The 21,191-nt window shown below is 38.1% G+C and overlaps 1 protein-coding gene across 3 annotated transcripts in view; it reads right to left on the reverse strand.

Moving 5' to 3' along the window:
• Positions 1–21,191, reverse strand: part of ppfibp2a (PPFIA binding protein 2a) — a 49,590-nt gene that overhangs the window by 20,393 nt on the left and 8,006 nt on the right. For 2 of the 3 annotated variants that reach the window (XM_017709041.2, XM_037539752.1), the window contains exons 4-8: positions 16,103–16,308; positions 11,871–11,957; positions 7,980–8,093; positions 5,807–5,938; positions 229–321 (exon numbers count right to left, since the gene is read on the reverse strand). In XM_017709041.2, the coding sequence (XP_017564530.2) occupies positions 229–321; positions 5,807–5,938; positions 7,980–8,093; positions 11,871–11,957; positions 16,103–16,308 (632 nt within the window). Of the gene's footprint in view, positions 1–228; positions 322–5,806; positions 5,939–6,166; positions 6,236–7,979; positions 8,094–11,870; positions 11,958–16,102; positions 16,309–21,191 lie in introns of those variants that run through there. The other variant, XM_037539753.1, reaches the window with a different exon arrangement.

The raw sequence follows: 21,191 nt of genomic DNA on the forward strand, positions 1-21,191 counted from the left end.
ATACCCTTTGGTGCCTAGTTTATAATATATAATATAATATGGCAAATGATTCCAAACATTTGAAGAATAGTGCGCAGACCGGGAAAGTTCTGAAAAGAAGACTGTGCACTGAAGACAGTCAGTAAGGAAAGTTAAAATACAGATGTAAAATAATGAGGTGGTGCAGGCATGTGTTGTGTGTGAATCAGGTCATTATACCCTTGTAATAAGGTGCTTCTGTAGCAGTACCTTCGTAGCTTTGAGCTTCCTCTCATACTGGGACTTCTCATCCTCAAGCTCATCGACTTTATTTTTGAGCAACCTCAGTTCCTGGAGCAAACCCTGTTTGGAACAACACAGCATAAGGAGATGATCACAGAGAACTGCCCAGAAAGAAAAGTATTTATATTGAATCCATGCTCAAATCATTCCAGAGGGTTTAGAGCAGCAGATTCAGACTCTGGTTTAAGCTGGACACAGCACTGTTTAGCTTTCTACCCCCTTAACATACCTCATTTGACTCATCAGCTAATGATAAAGATCTTAAGCTAAAACAACTGCAATGCTAGGGCTTCAGTTTCACACTCCTTCTTGTTTAGGGCATTGCAGAGTTTGCAAAATGCTGTTGTGAACTTAATTTATTAATTACTTAGTTAAAGGAACATTCTGGCTTAAAATCTGCCTTTAGTATGTCGCCTCATTCAATGTCACCAGTTTGACAGAATTCTCAGTTTTGTATCCTTTTTTGTGTTTTCATTCATAAAGTTTTCCTCATCATGCAAATGCTTGATACCACCCTCCTTTATGGCTATAAAATAACGTGATAATGAAATCCAATGATACGGCTCTCTAACTATCTTGCTTGCTTCTGCATCAAATCAAATAGCCTGCTCTAAAGTATTGGCACTGAAGTGCTTGTAGTTTTTTAAAGGTTCCTCTCAACCTTCAACATACATCAGCAGAAAGGGGGGGTTCCTAGTTTTTAAACTGTAAAATCACACTCTTAAGGCCATTGTGGCACCACTGTAGTAGATGAGTAAGCACATTTACAACAGATGCAGCAATGTTTACATTTTTTCATTTTGGCTGGAGTGCCCCCTTAAGTGTTCTATAAAAAAAAAATCATCTGTAATGTAACCAATGCCATGCATGCACTCTGTTAGACATCCCAGACCAAAGTACAAACCAGAATGAAAAACCATAAACACACTAAGCATACTGTGCTTCCTATGGATATATAGCAGGTATTAATGCAGGTTAACAAATGAGAAGGCAGCAAAGGTCAATTTTGACAGCAGTCCAACAAGCCATCAGAAACAGAGCTCTGAAATCAATTAGATTAATACAGTGCCTACTCTTTCTCTTCCACAGCGACAGAGCTGCTCAGCCCCTAAATCTTGATTGCTCTGCTCCACCACAGGCCTGTCCTCAGCCTTCATTGACCCATTCAGAGGAGATTCAGCTGGGATACTTTCCCCTCCCTGCCCAGGGTCCACATCCTGGCTCTCTGTGGCCTTTTTCTCCTGGATCTTACTAGAGAGCTCCTGTTGAATCCTACACATCTGTTCCTGCAGCTCGCTAATCAGATTCACTACACTCTGTCAGGGAGAAAGAATTGGACAGGAGAGCAAGCATGAGAAATGTAGATAAAAGATAAAAGGAGGTAACAAGGTATCGGAGCAGCACTCAGGAGACATGCATGATATTGTATATATGTGAGTGCGTTCATGCCTATTTGAGTAGGGTCAAATGAATTCAGGAAGGCACAGTTCCTTTATGTCGGTGGATCTTTGACTTATGCCACATGCCAGCTTTTACTGGCTTGAATATCTCAGGACTGTGCAAGTGTGTCCCACAACAGGACATTTATAAGGCTAGAATAAACCACACTGAGAAAACACCATGGAATACTGGCTAAGGAAGGACTCAAAGGTACTGCCATTGGCAGAGCCATGGGAAATCATCCTGAACAGCCAGGGTAAACAGCTCCCTGACCTAAATTTTGCAAGCCAAGGCTTCCAGTATAAGGTCCTTTGTTTTGGAGCCAAATGGCAATATCCCGTTTCCAGGATATACGGTGTGGGCATTTAGAATCTAAATGTGAACCAGCTTCAAATGTTGTGTTCATATGACTTCAGTGTCTGGAAAGCCAAATAACCAAGTATGTACTGTATGTTTAGTTGACCTTTAATTCTATTAAAAGGTGTATAAAGCTGTCTAAAACAGGAAAACAGGAAAATAAAAAGTTCCTCTGTGAAACTAAATAAAATATAAAAATAACTAGGTTATATGATAACAGGATTAAACTCAATAGCTTGGTTTATAAAAGTATATGGATAAAAATTTAACAGTGATTAAATGGCAATTTTAAAGAATCTGATTAAGGATGTTTTAGTACATATTTTATGAGTTTGTTGAACATATAATATTTATAATAATTTTATTATGATTTTTCATCTATAATTTTTTAGAAGTCTAGAATCTTTATTTGTATAGCATGTCTAATTTTAGCTACAAAATAAATTAAAAATGGAAAAGTGCTTAAAAGTAGTCTTGGGACAATTTACGTTTGTTTATTTTTTACTTTCCATGGTAATGTTATCATTTAATCTGTTTACATCCACTGGAAAAAATTAATAACACTCAGCAATAATGATCAGGTTTACTAACCGACTTAACCTTACGAACTTAAGTAAAGCAAGTGGAAGTACTCAAACATTAGATGGACAAACATTAGCATCTCTTTTATTTATGTAAGTTAGTATTTGATTTTTTATTTGGGTTATATTTTTCTGCATATCTCTTCTTTTGGCTGACAGTCTTCTAGGCCTTCTGGGCCCTGACGTGTCTGCATGACTGATGCTTAACTAGGCTTGCTGGATTTATAGATGCATGTTTTTAATCAGAATTTATCCATCAAGCTTGCATTCCTAATGTTCTCTGAAATGATATTCCAGTTTGGGAGAGAAAAACAAAGACACAATCCACCAACTGAGCTGTAAGTGACTCTAGCAGTTTGAGGTAAGCCTGCCTCGACTGAATGAAGCAGCATGGACTGACTACAATGTTCCCAAAGAAATGATTGCTCATCAAAATCAATGGTAGACATAGTCGATATGTAACAAGTACATTTTAATACTAAACAAATGAATAAGCTTATGTGCAATGACCAAAACTTTGGGTGTCTGTTTTGTTGCAAGTAAATCTAGAAGAGGTATCAGCTACATTCTCACTAGTGTAAACATCAGTCAAGCAATGACTGGCAAGTAAGGGGAGGAAGTTTCATGTGATACTGAGAGAGACAGAAAACAGCAGACAAGATGACTGGCCGCTGATTGCTATCTATAGAGTCCAGCAGACTGGGTCAGGGGCAGGGGCTACTCCCCCCGACTGAGGGACAGCATGCCAGGAGAATGCTCAGAGCCAGATTGCTACCATTCTTTCATTTTGAACGCAGCCCAGCAGTTGTCAGAGGATTGGCAGAGCTTGTGTGCTGCATCTAGATTAAAATATAGATCAACTTCAACAACTACTCTATCAACCACTCAAGACAGCATTTATATCTAGACTACAAAAAGGCAGAAACCTTACCACATTAAACTGAAGGCCTGCGTCTGAAATAGTAATAATGGTCATGACTGGTTTAACTGCGGGTGAAACCAGGGGTGGAAATTTGCCGTTCCGGGGGTAAAAGTCAGGACAGAATGGTGTTTAGGCTTATATTTTGAAATCTAGGCAATTCTTTTTATAGAGGAGACGTACATAGTTGTTTTACTCTGTTTCAAAGCATGTGCATGAACACACCCTGAATCCAGCCCACAGCCCTTTCAGTCAATGGAAAGTCAGTGCAGCAGGGTCCACCATCCCAGTCTCCATGGTAACGTGTTCTACCACATTTGATATTAAAAGTGGTCTGCTGCTTTCTAACGTCTTCAAACTTTTGTAGTCATTTGAATATCTAGTCTACTCTACATAATTAATTTTTTTTGGATGAAACATATGTTTGCTGAAAATTTCAACACGTAAGCTATTTAATAATAAGTAAATAAGAAAAGCTCATTTAAAACGTCCATGACAAATTAACACATTAGCCAATAGAACCCGAAGAGTAAGTAATGAGTGATACTGTGCTAACTAGCCTACTAATGTGAGCCATATATATATATATATATATATATATATATATATATATATATATATATATATATATATATATATATATATATATATATATATATATATATATATAAACTATTTAAATATAATTGAATGGCCAATGGACATTTTTGCTGTTCTTCTTTAGTGAATCTCATCATATGTAAGTAATACAGTTCAGTATTTTGTCTAAATAGCAATTGACAAGTTGTTTGCTCTTTTATGCTGCTAAGAATTCAACTTTTAGTTCTTGACTTTTTCTACATTTTTCTTGTATTTTATTTTATTTTACATTAGAATATTTGTTTGGCTTTATGTACCAAAAAAATCCAGACTATATTTTTACTTGACCATTTTCCAAATTAGAATTAAACAGCCTGTTTTTCTTACCATGCCTTTAAGACTGATATGATAAATGAAACTCCCTGGAACTTCAGAGTGAATGGGCAGAGCTAAACTCCTGTATGCTGAATAGATGGATATATGTAAATGAGTTTGTTCTCGTGGCATCACAGAAACAACGACTATAAAACAGGCTGTTTTTAAGGCTTAGTTTACATATGTGGACTGACTAGACAGGGCAGTGAATGATTACATATTAATTCAAACTTCAAAGCAAGGGGAATTTGGTTTTGCATAAAAAAAACTCACAAACTCATTTCCAAAGACACAGTTTTCCCCTCCCACCAAATATTAGTAGGGTCCCCCAATAAAACTTAGCTGTTTTCACCCATGAATGTAATTTGTCAACACAGAGACAGCTTCAAAAACACACACACAAAACCCAGACCCTAAGGCAAGGTATATTTTACATCAACACACACTAGCTGTCATGGCCAACACAGCAATTACATCTGAAACACACCCTTTTCTTTTACAAAAACTGTAATTAGTGTAAGAAAACCACAAATTTGTTGTTGTAAAAAGGCTCATATGTAAAGACATTTGCCTAATGTGTGCCCTAGAAAGAGCAGACACACACTGAAAAAACAAACACTATTTGAAGTCAATAAGAAATAAGAAAGGTGGTGGGAGGCAGAGGTAAGCCATGATATTACTGGTTAATAATAGCACAAATTAATATTTAATAAGTGATTATTTTATTATCCTTTATTTAATTACTAACTTAAATTACTAACATGAACTGTTAAATCATGTTTTTCTCAGATTATCTAGATAACACTTAACTCTTCTTTGGTGTTAAATGTAACATTTTTAAAGAGGTTCAGTGGTGAAAATGAAAAAAAAAGACATCTTATTTATAGATGCAACAAGAGTGTACGGATAGGGACACCAGAACTCATATGTAATGGCCTACAATCTTAGACTTCAGTGTTCTGGGTGTGGATTTGAACCTGAACCTGTGGTTATGGGACATTTCACTCACTGCCTTGAGGAACCAATCAGGAAAAAGACTTTTAACTTTAAGCTGCAGCATCCAAAAATGAGTTGGAGTGAAGTTAGACCCAGACATGTTCCCAAGCTTAACACATTTAAAACAGTCCCCAAAGCACATACAACTCAATTATATTGATGTTATATTAAGTGTTTTATGACTAATTTGCCAAAGTACAGCCCTATTATGAACTTTACAACTTTCTCATACTTCATTATACAGACTATAAGGCTGTCCAAGCCTTGGTTTATTAGAGGATTATGAGCAGTGCAGTACCTCAGCTTTGTGTTGTCTCTCTACGTTGTGGTTCTGTCTCTCTTCCATGCCCACCAGCTTCAGTTTCAGATAAGAAACCTCATCCATTAGATCCAGTTTCTGGGACTCAAGAGACGTTCTGCTCAGAAGCTCCTAAGAAGTCCATAAACACACAGACACATAGACACACATGTAAAATCAGACGCAAAACTCTTTGTTCAAAGACCTTTGCTCAGTGAGTTCAAACAAATCCCTGAACTCTAGTGAGACTCGGCTTCACTTTGGCTAAATATACACAGACTATGAGTGCTATATTTACTTCCCCTCTCTATGAGGGAATGACACATGAGAGAGAGCTGGAGAGAAAAAGTTCCTCCAGACCTGGAGATGGTTAGCACATGGGCAGAAACACAGGTGGTTTTCCATTTGTGTGAGACCTGTGGGCAATCACTGTGAAGAAAAAAGTTCAGATAAACACACTTAAAACTCACAGTGAATATCAGTGACTAAAACAACACTACGGACTTTAACCTCTCTGTTTAAAAGACACTGACTTCATTGACTGCTCTGAAGGTGATTCTAAGCAGCAATACATTTTGTCAGATGGAGCAGCCTAAGGAAGCTCGGCCGTACAGTTCAGCTTTAAGCATGCTTTGTACTTTTCAGAGACTACACATGGAAAATATTACAGCTGTGTCACTGGAATCAGATTTACTTTTGAAGGCCAAAACCTCATAATGACCACATCTCAGGCAAATGCACTAAAAATACTTCCCATCACAGAAGCCAAAGCTGCAGATTCAATCAGGAGCAGCACTTTTTTTAAAGGAAAGAAAATAAAACAGAAATGTGCAATTAACTCTGCAGGAAAAACTAGATTTGCACATGCAGTATAAAGTGAAAATGCACCTTCATTTCGAGATTAGATGGAAAACTTTTAAACTGCGCAAAATGACATCTCAGCAGTGTCCTGGAAGGCACCAGATATCTTTCTTATAAGGCAAATATTCTGACTGGTGGCTGCCCTTTAACACACACACACACACACACACACACACACATATATATATATATATATATATATATATATATATATGAATCATTGCTGTCCAGAGAGATCCATGTATGTCTACTTGTGTTGATTTTTTTTTTCTACATACTTTCATGTATGTGGTGTGAAAAAGAATAGAAATGTTCTAAATGTGATAGAAATGTTCTAAAATTACTTGGAGTAAAATCTCTTTACATTTACTTACATTATAAGATAACAGTGTTTTTTGCCTTTTGCCACCCTTTGCTAAAGTATTCAATCCCCCTAAAATGTCACCAGATTCATCTGGATTGCAAGTGTTATGTTATGACCCAGTTAAAGTGTGGGATAAGATTTTGTAGTAAGATGAGGCAACAATTAACTCTCTGGCCATAATTCAAAACACGCTGTGTGGCACAAACCTAACACTGCCCATTTCTCAGCAAACACCATCCCAACAGGGAAGTATGGGGGTGGCAGCTTTATGTTATGTGAATTGTTTCTTCAGCATGGACTGAGCAACTCCAGTTCTGACTGATGAAGCTCTGAAGCTGCTTACATGGCCTGACCATTCCGTCTAGACTGGACACCAACCCAGTCATGTCTCGACCCTGGAACACCATGATCCCCTTCAAATATTTGGGTTGTCACGGCAATGCAAGCACTGACACTTTGGAATCTCACAGAGGAATTTCCGTCCATGAAGCTCCAAACTTGAGAACTCTTCATATGCTCCACAAAGATGCCAGCAAAACATCTAACTCAAATATAGTCTAAAATTAGAGTAATGAATAAGCTCTCAACTAAAAGTCTGGCACATCTCTGAATAAAAACACTATCAAAGAACGAGAATTTGAAAGCAAAGAACACATGAAATGAAAGAAAAAAATGGAGGTAAAAAACTTCAGAAAAAAAGGAAAAACAAACCGGGAACACAAATAATCCATCACAAATAGGTTACTGTAAACCAGTCAGAGTAAACAGACATCAACAGCCACAAAGTGTCTGAGTTTATTTGAAGTTATGAGACAAAACAGATAAGATTCTCCTTTTGTAACTGCAGGCGAATATAACAGTCTTCACTTTGTTACACCATAAAGGCTTGAGGCGTTTTCTGATTGATTTTATCGGTAGCATATAGTAAACAGTGAACGTGCACATTACCTGTTGTAGCATTTCTTCTGTGGAGTTGAGCTTGTGCTGGAGCTCCTCCAAAGAACTCTCCAAGTCTCTGATCTTCTCTCCCTGAGCCTCCACTTGGTCTGTCAACACACTCACCTGTGTGTTTGTGTATGTATTTGAGAGTGAGAGAGAGTGAAAGCAAGAGTGAGAGAGTGAGAGAGTGTGTGTGTGTGAGAGAGAGAGAGAGAGAGAGAGAGAGAGAGAGAGAGAGAGAGAGAGAGAGAGAGAGAGAGAGGGAGCGTGAGTCAAGCTGAGTCAGCCCTTTCCCTACTCAACACCATTACCTTTCATTACATAGCATTCAGGTATTACATTACATACTGCTATTCTTTTAGTAATTTTTATTTTGGATCAAGGGTAGTGAGACAATGCATGATGTGACAAACATTTTGACTTTATGCAATGAAAATATGTCATATCAGACATGATAAAGTCTGATTGTCTGGCATCTACATCTTCAAATATTTACTTAAGAATAACTCTGTTTTTTTTTTTATTCACTGCAAAATTATGTAAAAATCAAATCAGCCAAAAATGAAAAGCCTTTTTGAGTTACTTACTTCAGTGAAACTTACATTTTTAGTACTGCATCTTAATTAGGTCAGGTGAAGTTAAGCAGTGAATGTGCTGCCTCATTTTAAGCTTTAATGGCTTAATTTTTTTTTGTTGTTGAAGCTTTACTTACACCACCCTCCCCCAGTAATTTGTTAATTACTGTTGACTACTACTATTACTGACAATGGAGGGCTGTGGTATCACCATGATTTGAACAAATGTTCTCCCAATGATCAAGCAGTTAGACAATTGCATCAGTCAGTGGTCAAGAAATAATGGGAGCATATGAAAATCTTGAATATTGAACATTTTACTTCAAACGCTGTCTGTCTGAGCAAGATGAACTATTTAAGCACACATCTCAGTGATCTGAGTAAATTGATGCAAGTCTTGTATGATTTCTTGAGATGGAATAGAAAGGGCAGATTGTACAGTCTTAGGAAATGTCTGAATTGTATTTATGTGATATATGATAACAAAGAGAGAGAAACATATATAGAAAACATCATAACAAATGCATGGACGCGTTTGTAGGCCCCAGAGGGTTGACTGATATACAATAAAAAAAAATGTGAGCTAGGAAAACTTTCGACTACAGTAAACTGAGCAAACTCAAACAAGCTGTGAAGTGGACCTGACTAATTTTTACAGTGTTGTATTGCATTGCATTAAGGGCTACTGCAGTACTCTATGCAGTTATTGAATAATAATAATAAGCCTTAGGATGTAATAAGCCTGGGAATTCAGGAGATTTTTTTTTCTTCTAAGAAAATAACTTAATCATCATTATTATCATCTTAAACCACTTGGTCCATCTAGGGTCACGGTGGCAGCAGGGAAAGCAGAGTCCCCTGCTACTTCCTCCAGCTCATTCTGGGGGGGACCCTGAGCCTCCTTTGGGACAACTTGGAGTTAATCCCTCCAGCAGGTTCAATGGCCTGTGTCTGGTAAACCTCCAACAGGAGGCGACCAGGAGGCATCCTAATCAAACACCCGAACCACCTCAACTGGCTCATCTCACTGTGGAGGAGTAGTGGCTCTACTTTGAGCTCTTCACCCTGTCATGTAGAGTGAAGCCCACCACCCTGCAAAGAAAGCTCATTTCTGCCACTTGTATCTGCAATCCTTTCTTTCGTCATTATGCAAAGCTCATGACCATAGGTGAGGGCTGGTGTGTAGACCAACTGGTAAAAAAAGGGCTTTGCCTTATGGCTCAGCTTCCTCTTCACCACTACAGTCCAGTTTAGTGAACACATTACAGCTGCGCTGTCCCAGTCTGCGGCTGATCTCACAATCCCTCTTCCTATCAATCGTGAACAAGACCCTGAGATACTTAAACTCCTCCATCTGGGGAAGAAAATCTAAAATCCATAATCAGGGGAAACAAGATACCGCGTACCCTGCCTGGGAGGGGCCACATAACTCGGCCGGGCTCTGCACGCCACTACCCGCAAGGTCCAGCATGGGTGACCAGTGCAGTGCCATATAGGCAGTAACAGATCGCAGGGAGGTCCTTGATGGTACAGACCCCTGCAGCAGAAGAAAATAACTTATTTGTGTTAATTATGGTTTTGCCAGACACTGTGGTCTTCTTTTGGGAGTTGAAATTTGACAAATTAACATGATCGTGAAATGAGTAGTGGTTTTTCTTCTTAACTTACTGAAAACGTAAAAACTACTAAATATATTGTATTGGGAAATCTGTGTATTGTTTCACCAAGCAAATTACACCAATTCAAACAAAGGCTCAAGATGTCTCCTTCACCAGGTGCTGTTCTCTGGAAGATTTTCTGTGTTTCATACACGCACAGAAGTGTGTCACCACGCAATAAGCCACAGCAAGTCAGGTCTTGTGTGTTTTAACAATACAATACAGTCTGAGCTAGTAATCCTGAGAAAAACAAACAAGACTTGCCCCTAAATTTAAGAATCATGATGACACTATAATGTAGTTCAAGCTGAAAGGACTAGCAGAACCATGACATCCAGTTAAGCAACTCTGTGGATTGCCTAATTGTTCCCAGCACTTGGCTCAGGTGCAGGTGCTCATCACTAACAATCATAACCATTCAAACATGAGTCAAAGCAGAGTAATATTAACCTTCCTGCACAGTTCAGCTTCACAAGACTACTACACACAGACACTGGAAGGTGTTCTTTCTCAGGCCTACCTCAAAGATGTTATAGAGCACACTCGTAATCAGCCCCTCTAACAGAAGTCAGGCTATACAAAGATTTACAGTTGGGGTTGTTAATATTTGTACTGACATTGGCGGCACAGCATACTAAATATGTGGACTGTCTGAATTATTTAGTAGACAATTAGGAGTAGTGTAGTTATTCATAAGGACTGTAAGTAATGTCCAAAACATGTTTTAAAAGCTAATGAAAGCGCTATAATGTAAAAAATGAAGACACGCGACATAAATACTCACTGATAGATGCACAATGTCAGTAGATGGGGTTATTTTCACTTAGAAAATCAACAAAACAATTATTTTTTTTAGAAAACAATCGTTTGACCAGGGAGATAAAATACATTTCTAATCCTAAAGCTAACCCAAAGTTTAACCAAAATTATTTAAGATTAATACATTATTATAATTTGAGTTAATCACATCTTATTTGCTTAAATTTCACCATAAAGAAAGATTTCTTTATATTTAAAAAGCATTTTATTTTGTTATATCTATATATGAACAAAATTACCTTCATTATTGACATTTGGTGTGAGCCACAGTGGCTACAACCAATGACTGTATATACAGACTTTAGTGTTTAATGTTTTTGTTAGTTTGGTGCTTGTTAATTTATTCACAGGTCTCCTGTAAGCACTGTCCAGCACAGTCTCCCAAAGGTGCTGAAGGTATTGCTTAAAAGCTGTATTTAATTTCTATAAATACTATTTTGATTCTATCATGGAGTGTGCACAGTATGTTCTAACATACAATGTGTGATCAACTGGGCTGCAGCCTGCACTACTACTTCTGGTTTGAAGGGCCAAATCAGGAAAATGCATTAACGTTAAAAACAATTAGTGATGTTAATAATAATTTACTGCACTCTAAACATTATGACAATCTTATAACAATGACCATCTTAATTTTGGCCATTTTAGTTTTGAAAAATGAAACGTGAAGCTTCTGTAAAAAGTTATTTTATCATCTTGTTTGTAGGTTCAATCTGTTTTCTGAAAACATACAAGAACAAACACACATGTGCACACACACACACACACACACACACACACACACACACACACACACACACACACACACACACACAAACATAACAATATAACTCACTGCCACATCTTACCTGCAGCACTAGAGATTCTTTATCTCCCTCTAGTCGAGACAGCCGCTCTTGATAGCTCTCATTGTTTCCGAGTGCCCGCAGGTTGACCTGTGGACCAGTGGTCAGCCATGGATAGTGTTACATTTACATATGGCTACAGTTACGTTTACTAAAACTTTAAATGTTCAGAAGAAATATGCCCATATTAAACTGCGTAGACTGAGAAGCCCACAGCAGCAATGACCCATAATTCCAGTCCCAGAGAGAGGCTTATCCATCAGCTGTTCCAGTTTCAGTCCCAAACTAAGCTCAACAGCTAATTCTATTCGTGTGCTGGATGAAAAAACTCAGCTTCAGACCTGCCCACACTTCTACATGGCCCAGTGACAGAAGAATTTCCTAAGAGGTTTTACTTTCAGGGTTTTAATAGCCAACACAAGCAAAATGAATGTGGGAGATTGTGGAATCTGTGTGTGATGATTGATATACTGTTGAACTTCACATCTGAGCTACTGCTTTTTAAAAAGATGAAACAAAGCAAAGTGTAGAAGCTGTATTGTGAAATACTGAATTGTGCACTGCATAAGGGCAGGATAGGAGTTACTTACATTCTTTAACACAGTGGAATAAAGGGATTCAGATGTGCAGTAAAATTCCCCTAATCACAATCTGAGGATGGTCGGAATTTAAAACCTTCCAGAAGTGAACTGGCTATATAACAAACACATGGTTAATGTGTCTCCACAAATAAAGAAATGAACAACTTGTTTTCAAACACTTTTTTGACAAATAAATGCACAACTGTTCTCAAGAACATATGAAAAAAGTGGTCTACAGTCAGCCTGTCACAATTGGTACATAATCACCTGACCACAGTTATTTGAGCTGATTACAACTGCTTAAGCCGACTGCGATGATTTTCCACAGCTGTTAACTTTAATCATTGTATGTTTATTGCAAGAAACAGGATATGGATTGGTGTGTTTTCATCTGCTGTGTTGAGGCAAAGGCACGCAAATAAAAGAATAAAGAAAATGCAGTCGAGACACATCATGGGTCTTACAAAAAAAACAGTAAAAGTTCTAACTTGTTGCTATTCAGTTGTATGCAAAAGCAGACCCTGTCAAATTCTGTGTTTTGCGCAGGTCACAATTTATGTTTCATTTTTGTCCACAATATATTAAATTCAGCATTACTTGTACACACAGGTGTGCATATGTGTGTTCTCTGTAAAGGATGTGTTAACTTATTTTCTCTTAGTATGTCAGGAACACATGTCATTTGACCAGAGAGAGCCAAACCATTGTATATAACTGTAACAGGGTAAAGTTGTGAAATGTTTGCTTATTTGAGCTAAAGCTGTTTCTGGCATCAGTTGGGAGCTACTAAATACCAACAGCTAGCAAGCAACACAGCCAGTTTGGTCACTATAGGTTTGTACTATAATAGTTGTATTCAATGAATAAAAGACAAATTAATTAGGTTAATCATAATTATTTATATCTCAACATTTCATGCCTGAGACATGCCTAGTCTACTGTACACAGTAGGTAAATGTCTCATTACCATCTGGCAAGCACTATAGTCTTGAATAAAGCTCTATCAACAATAGAACATAATATGGTTTATTTGGGGCAAAGGTTATGAGAAAATGACTGTGTGATAAACACATGTGTGCTATTGCTGTTTAAATTATATATACCTCTTTGATGTTCACATTCACTATGTCAATGAATCAGAAGGTTCATCCTGCTGAGTGCCTACAGACTCCTACTGCACTCATCTCAGTAAAGTCAGAGGACCTGCATGTGGGCCCACACTTCACTTTAATTCCTAACAGTCATAACTTCCATCAGTCAATCATAACTAAAATGCAACTAACACTGCATATTCATTTCATAGTAGATACTCAGTGTCTTAAGATTCATAATTGATAGTAAGCCTAGGGTCTAAAGTATTTAAAAGCACAAATCTCTGGATGGGCACAGTGCTCATGTTTGTCAGCTTGTACAGGCTGCCACTTGTGCTCTGAGAGGTGCTATTAAGCTCCTCCTCCTTTCACAGAGCACCCTTATTCCTCACATATTCATGCTTAATCCACCACTGGAAGTTTATTTCTTTTTTTCAATCATATAACTTCCTCTGATCTAAACCAAATGCATCTTCTCAAACCAAGAAAGAATGAAGCACAATCTTACACCTTTAAACAGTGTGAACAACAAATGTAGAACAATTCATAAGCAAAAGAGGTTGAAGAAAAAGCATCAGCACAGTCAGGCTTACCTTTTTAAGCCATGCAAAATGTTTGTAAAAATCATTGTCACACTCCATGACTCAGGGCCATGTTCCTTGTCTGCTTTTCTCCTCTGATACTAGAACAATGACTGCCTCAGAGATAAAATTAAACACAGAACTAAATACAACAATGGGCAGAACGTAATCTACTTCCTCTCTCTCTCTCTCTTTTACACAGTGTGTCTGTGTCGATCTATCTCCAGATGGAGGCTGCTTCAGAGTTCTCAGCATCTGGTTTGGAGCACAGAGAAAGCAGCAGTCTCTAATATCAGCCTTCAGTCTCCACTCAGATCCTACCAGCTGCACTCTTTCTTCCTCCCTCCCTTTTTTCTCCTGCCTCATTCCCCTCCTACTAACCTCTCTTGCTCTTTTTTCATCTCCTACAATAAATCTGTTCCTTTTCCTTATACCCCTCAACCTATTCACGTCCTAATACAAATCTACAGTCGCCCTCTACCTCCGTCTGTCCGCTCTTAGATCCCATTAGCAAGTATGTCTGAACGCTGCGCCTGCTTTGTATGGCTTTGTGTGGTAAGCACGCTTGCCCATGACACACGTGTTGTATGACAGGCAGGAGGAGGAGGAAAGAAAGGAGAGAATAGAATAAGTGAGGTGAGGGGAGTAGATGAGAGAGGTAAGGAAAAAAGAAAAAGAGGTAAAAGAAGGGGGAAGGGAAAAAGGGGAAGAAATGGAGGGACAGGAGGAGAGGAGAGAGATGGATGTATGTGAGTGTGCTGGGGAAACCAGTGTAGAATGTAGTGAAGTAAAATGGTTGAGTGAAAAAGGGGGGAGAGAGGGCCCCCTTTCCTTCAGCCTGTCTCTCATTACTGGTGGGCTGCTTACCCAGAAGACCCCAGGGGGAACCCCTTTCACTCCCTCACCCTCACACAGAGGCCCCAGTACACTCTACAGCACTTGGGAATATATGGATGAGGTATAGTGCTCATGCATTAAGCTACATGGCACTATGAAGAACTCCTCACTATGGGCAGTAGCTGGTTTACAGATGGGCATTTATATACATAGGACAAATAAGATTGGTGAAAAAAAAAGCCAAGTCTTGTGATAGCCCCATCTTGAATATTTCCTAGTTTTATAAGTAAGTATGATTTTAGATTGTCTGCCTAAACAATACCAATTATTGGTGTCATAGATATTTCCTTACATTTACATTTAAACACATCTGCCGAACCACAGACTCTGATCTTGTAACAGGCCAAAAACATGGAAGCAATAGTGACTTTGCCAGAATAAATATTTTTTCCTTCCCAATAACTGACAATAATGCTTTTTTCACTTTGCTATTCACTGCTGTGTGTTTGATGGGAATTTTGATGTTTCATTCTACATGGTGAAAGGCTGAATGGTTAAGATGTAAACAAAGTCATTCAAAGCAGTTGTGAAATGATAAATTCTAGAGAAACTTATGGAATCAGAATTTCTTACAAAGGTAATGATAGAAGCGTCTAAAACGTTTAATATCTCTCAAAGCTACATCAAAAAAAGTTATTTTGCAAAATGGTTATAAATACAGTACCTGACGTCAGAGACTTTGAAAACATGTACCAGAAAAATGCAAGCAGCATTGCTGTGAGCTGGCAGCACAACACTTTTGTAGCAATGCTGAAACCAACTATATGCTTGACAAAATGGATGTTTAAATATTCTTCATCTTCTAGATGATGTATGCTCATATTTTCAGCTCAAGTAGCCCAATGTTAAAAAAAAAAGCTGCTGCATAAAGTTTTACATTTATGTCATGTTTTATTCTGTGTGCTTATTGGCCAGTTGCAAAGCAAAAATCCAGTTACTGGCTCATGTAGACCCAGAGTTTTACCATTAAGTGCATGTAAATGTGTTGATCAGATTACTAATACCTAACAAATAAGATTATTGTTAGAAGTATACTATTCTCTCAGTATTTTCCCAGAGCAGTGGTGAAACATAACAGTACGTACCAGGCTTTTGTCCAGCCACAGTAGGAGAGTGTGTGCTGTGGTGGAGGGAACCTGTCTCCTCAGAGAGTCCTTGTCCTCTTGACCATCTAGAGCACCTTTCAGCTCCTCAGCCAGCTGCAAGACCCTCGCTGAGGGGCAACAGTCCTCAGAAGGCAGTGGAACCAGGGCATGGCTTGCTACACCCACTGGCACCACAGCCTTGGAGCCTGGAGTGGAGACACATCTTGCTTGATTCAATCTGATACAAACAGGTACATTTTCCCCACATGAATAAAATATTACCCCAACACAATTTTGTCTTTTTTTGGTATAATGCTGGTATAATGTTTTATTCATGTACACTTAATGCATTCTTTATTTTCAGTGCAGAAGTAGTTTTGGCACCAGAATACAAGTTTCCACTCACTTTCATTTCATTGATGTGTACATGAAAGGTACAGCGCTTGTTTAAGGTCAATGTTACAGTCTGTGTCTGCTTATGTTAGCAGCTTGGAGCTTGTATAACACAGTCAGTGGTATCTCATTAAAGACAAACTGCAACCTACAGTCTGGGTGAGAACATGCTTCATTTATCAGTGGAATTTCCATTGTGGTTAATGGCATGGGGAGAGGCCACACACATAGCAGTATATAAGCTTTTAGTGAGGCTGTATGTCCTGTTTCATCTTTAAGAGAGCAAACACATGCTACTCTTAAACTACTTACAATTAAACTCTTACAACATTCTTAGTTATTTTAAGTGACCTCAAAAAAAAAATTAGGAAGCTGAAAGAAGATTTTCAGTCACAAGAATAATGACTGACTTTATCCACAAGATGGCACTCTCTCCATTCCTTCAGAGAGTTGGACTGGACTGGAGACCGCAGTTTTAGAACTCTGTCTTTAGGCAGTTAAATTGCAAGCCACTTTAAAGAGCTGCTCTCCAGGACCACCCTCAAAACAAATGGCCCTTCATATTTTAAAACATTCTATCCACATTTACCATGTCTCATGTTACCATGTTTATAAAGACACTTCAAAAGATGCCGGATCACAGAGAAAATATTACATTTTTTAAAATAATTTTTTATACTGTGTTTATAATTTAACCATATTTCCATAGCAAGAGAAGCATGAAACATTCAAATAAATACAATGTGTGACAGACTCAATTGGACTTCATTTTTCAGTACATTTAGAGTCCTATTTATAACAAACTCCTACTTTGTCCTTCCACACACTGCCCTCTTTATGAGGTGCTCCTAAAGTACTGTGCAAAAGTCAGAGACCACTTTTCACCTTTTTAATTTACAACGAAACCTGCCATTAAACACATGTTATTTACCTACGATATGTTCCTGCGGAGACATAAACACAACTGCACATCAATGTAAAAATGTAACTACTACTTTTACTGAGGTCTTGAGAGATGGTTAGAAGAACACAGGCTTGGTTTGCCTTATTTTCTTGTGACTGGGCCCTTCCTTATGCAAGGAAACTACCATATCCGATCTCCTCAGAAATATCTCCCCAAAAAATAGCATGTACTTAAAGGCCATTCAGACTGGACATTAAATAAATGAAGGATGGTCTCTGTCTTTCTCACAGCACTGTATTACGACATTCTGTAGTTGTTTTAAGTAATTGTACATTGTGAAATTATGTTATTGGATTTGCAGAGACATTGTTTTAGCAATGTACAGCAATCAAATTCACTGCACATTACAGCAAGATAGTACCATATCCAAAATGCCATTTCGTAGCTTGAATCAGGCCAGTTTTCCAGCAAGAAGTCTTCACAGTTCATGTAACAAAAAAGTACTTTGTAGTGTCATAACAGATTCTTGTGAAGGTAGCTTTGATTTTCAATGGTAAAAAAAGACTGCTGGTACATAAGAGAAGACGGCTGGGTGCCTCCTAGGCTTCTCTATTAGAGAGATGTCAGAGGTAATGTCTGAACTATGTAGGAGAGTATCTTACCAGACTCTGCCCTCACACAGCCCTGCTCCATCCCACACACACATACAGACACAGACACAGTCATTACATAAGAGAACCAGAAAAGCACTGCAATACCACGTTGCACAAAACCAACCACATCACTAAGAACTGCACGCCATGTCAGCCAACTATTCCTCTTTGCACTATCATGAAGTCAGAGTGAAGCGCAGTCACAATCCAGTGTGACAGTGCACAACACTTCACTTCAACAGAGTGAGGAATTTCACTCTTTGGGTGCTTCTTTATTGCAAAACATCTGACCTGAAAACATTTTACTGTGGTAATGTATACATGTTAAAGCTGCTGAAGGTAAGAAACACTACAGGCAGAAAGCATGATTGTAGTCCCGTCTATCAATTCAGATTTTTTGACAAATAGCTCTACAATGTGTTCTCCTAATCTGTAATGTTAAAATATATCAAAACCCAACAGCAACATGATTCTATCAGTGTATTTAGCCAGTTCATTCTCGCTTCCATCTAACTGTATGTTAAAAGCTTCCATTTTAATGAAGGCTTAGCTCTGCCCACACTTAGCACAACCACACCAAGTCACACATCACTGTGAAGCATGTTTTCTAAAAAGAATATCTACTTATGTCCATTTCCATTGTTCTATAGACAACCTTCCCACAAAGAACTCAGTGAATAATTTGGTTCTGAAGGCCCAGTCATACTTGTGTTTGCCAGTGAATTTCGGTAGCGAAATAACCTTGATTTCAAAGGAATTTGCTGTGATTTTGCATCACAGACTCCTGAGGTGAATAGATTCCACATGCAAAGCTCACCTTTGCTGTAGTATGACCAGGGCTGGGTAGCAAATGAATACATGTAACAGCGTTACGTAATCAGAGTACACAAAAATTTAGCTGCACTTCGCACAGGTTCTTACCCATGTTCACTGTAGAGTTTTAGCAAATGTCCTTTTGTTGTAGGAAATAAATACTCGCCACTCTCCCTTTGCAGAAAAGGATGAGGTGAAAGGTGATAAAACTCTTACCTTGTCAACTCACTCCTTTGTTTGTATGGAAATGACCCTTTGTCTCATAACCTGAAGGTTAAAACCATCACCCCCATATCTCTACCCCCTACATCTCATTTCATATTTTCCTTCTACATCCCCCTCCTTACCCCTCCTCTTCTCTTCCTCCTTCTTCCCCCACAGCTTTCAATGTATTTCAATGTAATTTTCAATGTAAAATATTCTTGTTAGACTGGACTGGTGACACACTGATGACCAGGCTGTGTCTGAGCACGATTCTCTGCATGCAGGTAAATAAAACTCGGAATCTGAAGATTCAATCTCCTGACTCTTCCTGCTGAATTTCTAAAAATGTGAACTCAACACATTTTGTCAAAATTTGCTGCTTTAAATGATAAATATGTCATATGAGTTATGTAGATCTGAAGACTTCTTGAAGGCATCTGGAGGCATCTGAAGGCATCTGGGAAAGAAAGCAGGAGTCCAGCTGCCTGCAGATGATTCTGAAAAATGCCCCTCTAGGCAACAACTCCTATGATTCAGCCAATCTACAGAAATTTTATTAGATATTTTATTTATTTAAGTTTTCCATAAAATTCCAGATTCTACAGCACCAAACTGATCTGAATGTAAGATGTTTTATTTTTGTTTGTTACTGCATTCCTACAAAGTACATTACAGTTGAACTGGCTGCAAATCAAACCTTTGAAAAGCATAATGTGCCAGATTTTAATGCAGAGGTGAGCTAATATTAACTGTTTGTTAAAACCATGAGAAGAGAGCAGTCTCATAAGTGATAGAGTTAGATGTAGTAAGTTAGCAAGAAACTTCCTTCTTGAACTCGTAGTACAGGTTGATTTTCATGGAATGTCAAAGCCACTAATTTAAGGGAGCATCCACCACTTACAAAAAGTCTAAGCACAACACATGAACATGAAGCTTTACGAGCCAGTACAGGTCTTTTAGCAGATCGTGAATAAAGGATGGTTTCAGTTTGTAATTATTTTGATCAGCGGTCTCAAAAGATTTGTACCAGATTGATCTTTTGACATTAGCAGGGCAAACAACAGAATCAACAAAATCCCAGGACAGCAGTCTAGTTTTGAACTATATCAATTTTGCATAGTTGATCTCAGTGAACTGGCTACAAAACACATAACATAATGTAACTGAGGCATTTGCTCAGTGTCATTCAAAACATATAAAACTCAGCCAATCAACCAGAACACATAACGCTCAGAGCTTGAGACAGGAAACAGTTGACACAGGAAACTCCCGCTTCTGTCTTTTCAATAGCAATAATGACCCATATTATGACATTTAATAAGCTGCCAATTTCCACCATTTATGACTTCATCTTAATGAGCAGGTTGATGATTGCGCCATGTCCAGATCTGGATCACTGTAGAATTTATTTAATGCTTTATGTTGTGCTCAGCTAGTTACAGGCTTAAAACAAGCCATGTTCATGCACTTCATACACTATTTGGATTTCGTGCCTATATTTAGTGCTGAAAAATTTTGCCACATGTAAAGTTACAGTTATTGGTTAAAGTGGGATTTTGATTGGTCAGTGTCAAACACTGAATTTTGAATATCATTAACTAAGTGAGACACTTTTTCTAATTTTTGGTTATTTATTTATAAAATTTTAATACATTTGTGCAGCCATTTTGAGTGGATCAGTGACAAAAAATGCATGGGCCTAGGCCAACTAAACACAGTCATAGTGCCACTACTGATTCAGAACCAGAACCAACCATAATGCCACTACTGATTCAGAACCAAAAATCTCAGCTTCTAGAACACCTTCCTTCATGAAATTTAACATGTTCATTGTTAACTTTATTCTAAAGGCTATCACAGAGGGATTTTCTACTCTGCTTCTCATAGATTTCTCAAGGATGTATCCTAGAATTTCTACAATCTGTTCTGTAAACTCCCCTCTCTATAGTTTTTCTTTGCAGTGAAATAAGCAGTTTCATTTTTACAACATTTTCCAACATCCAAAGGGCTGCTGTTTGTTTTTTAATATGCAAATGTATGCATTTTTAAGTAGTTAACCTCACATTAGCATTTCTAAATGTAACACTTTGCTGAATGTCTAAAATGAAAAACACTTGTAAGA

The sequence above is a fragment of the Pygocentrus nattereri genome, chromosome 7 (genome assembly GCF_015220715.1).
Source record: "Pygocentrus nattereri isolate fPygNat1 chromosome 7, fPygNat1.pri, whole genome shotgun sequence".
Taxonomy (NCBI): Eukaryota; Metazoa; Chordata; class Actinopteri; order Characiformes; family Serrasalmidae; genus Pygocentrus; species Pygocentrus nattereri.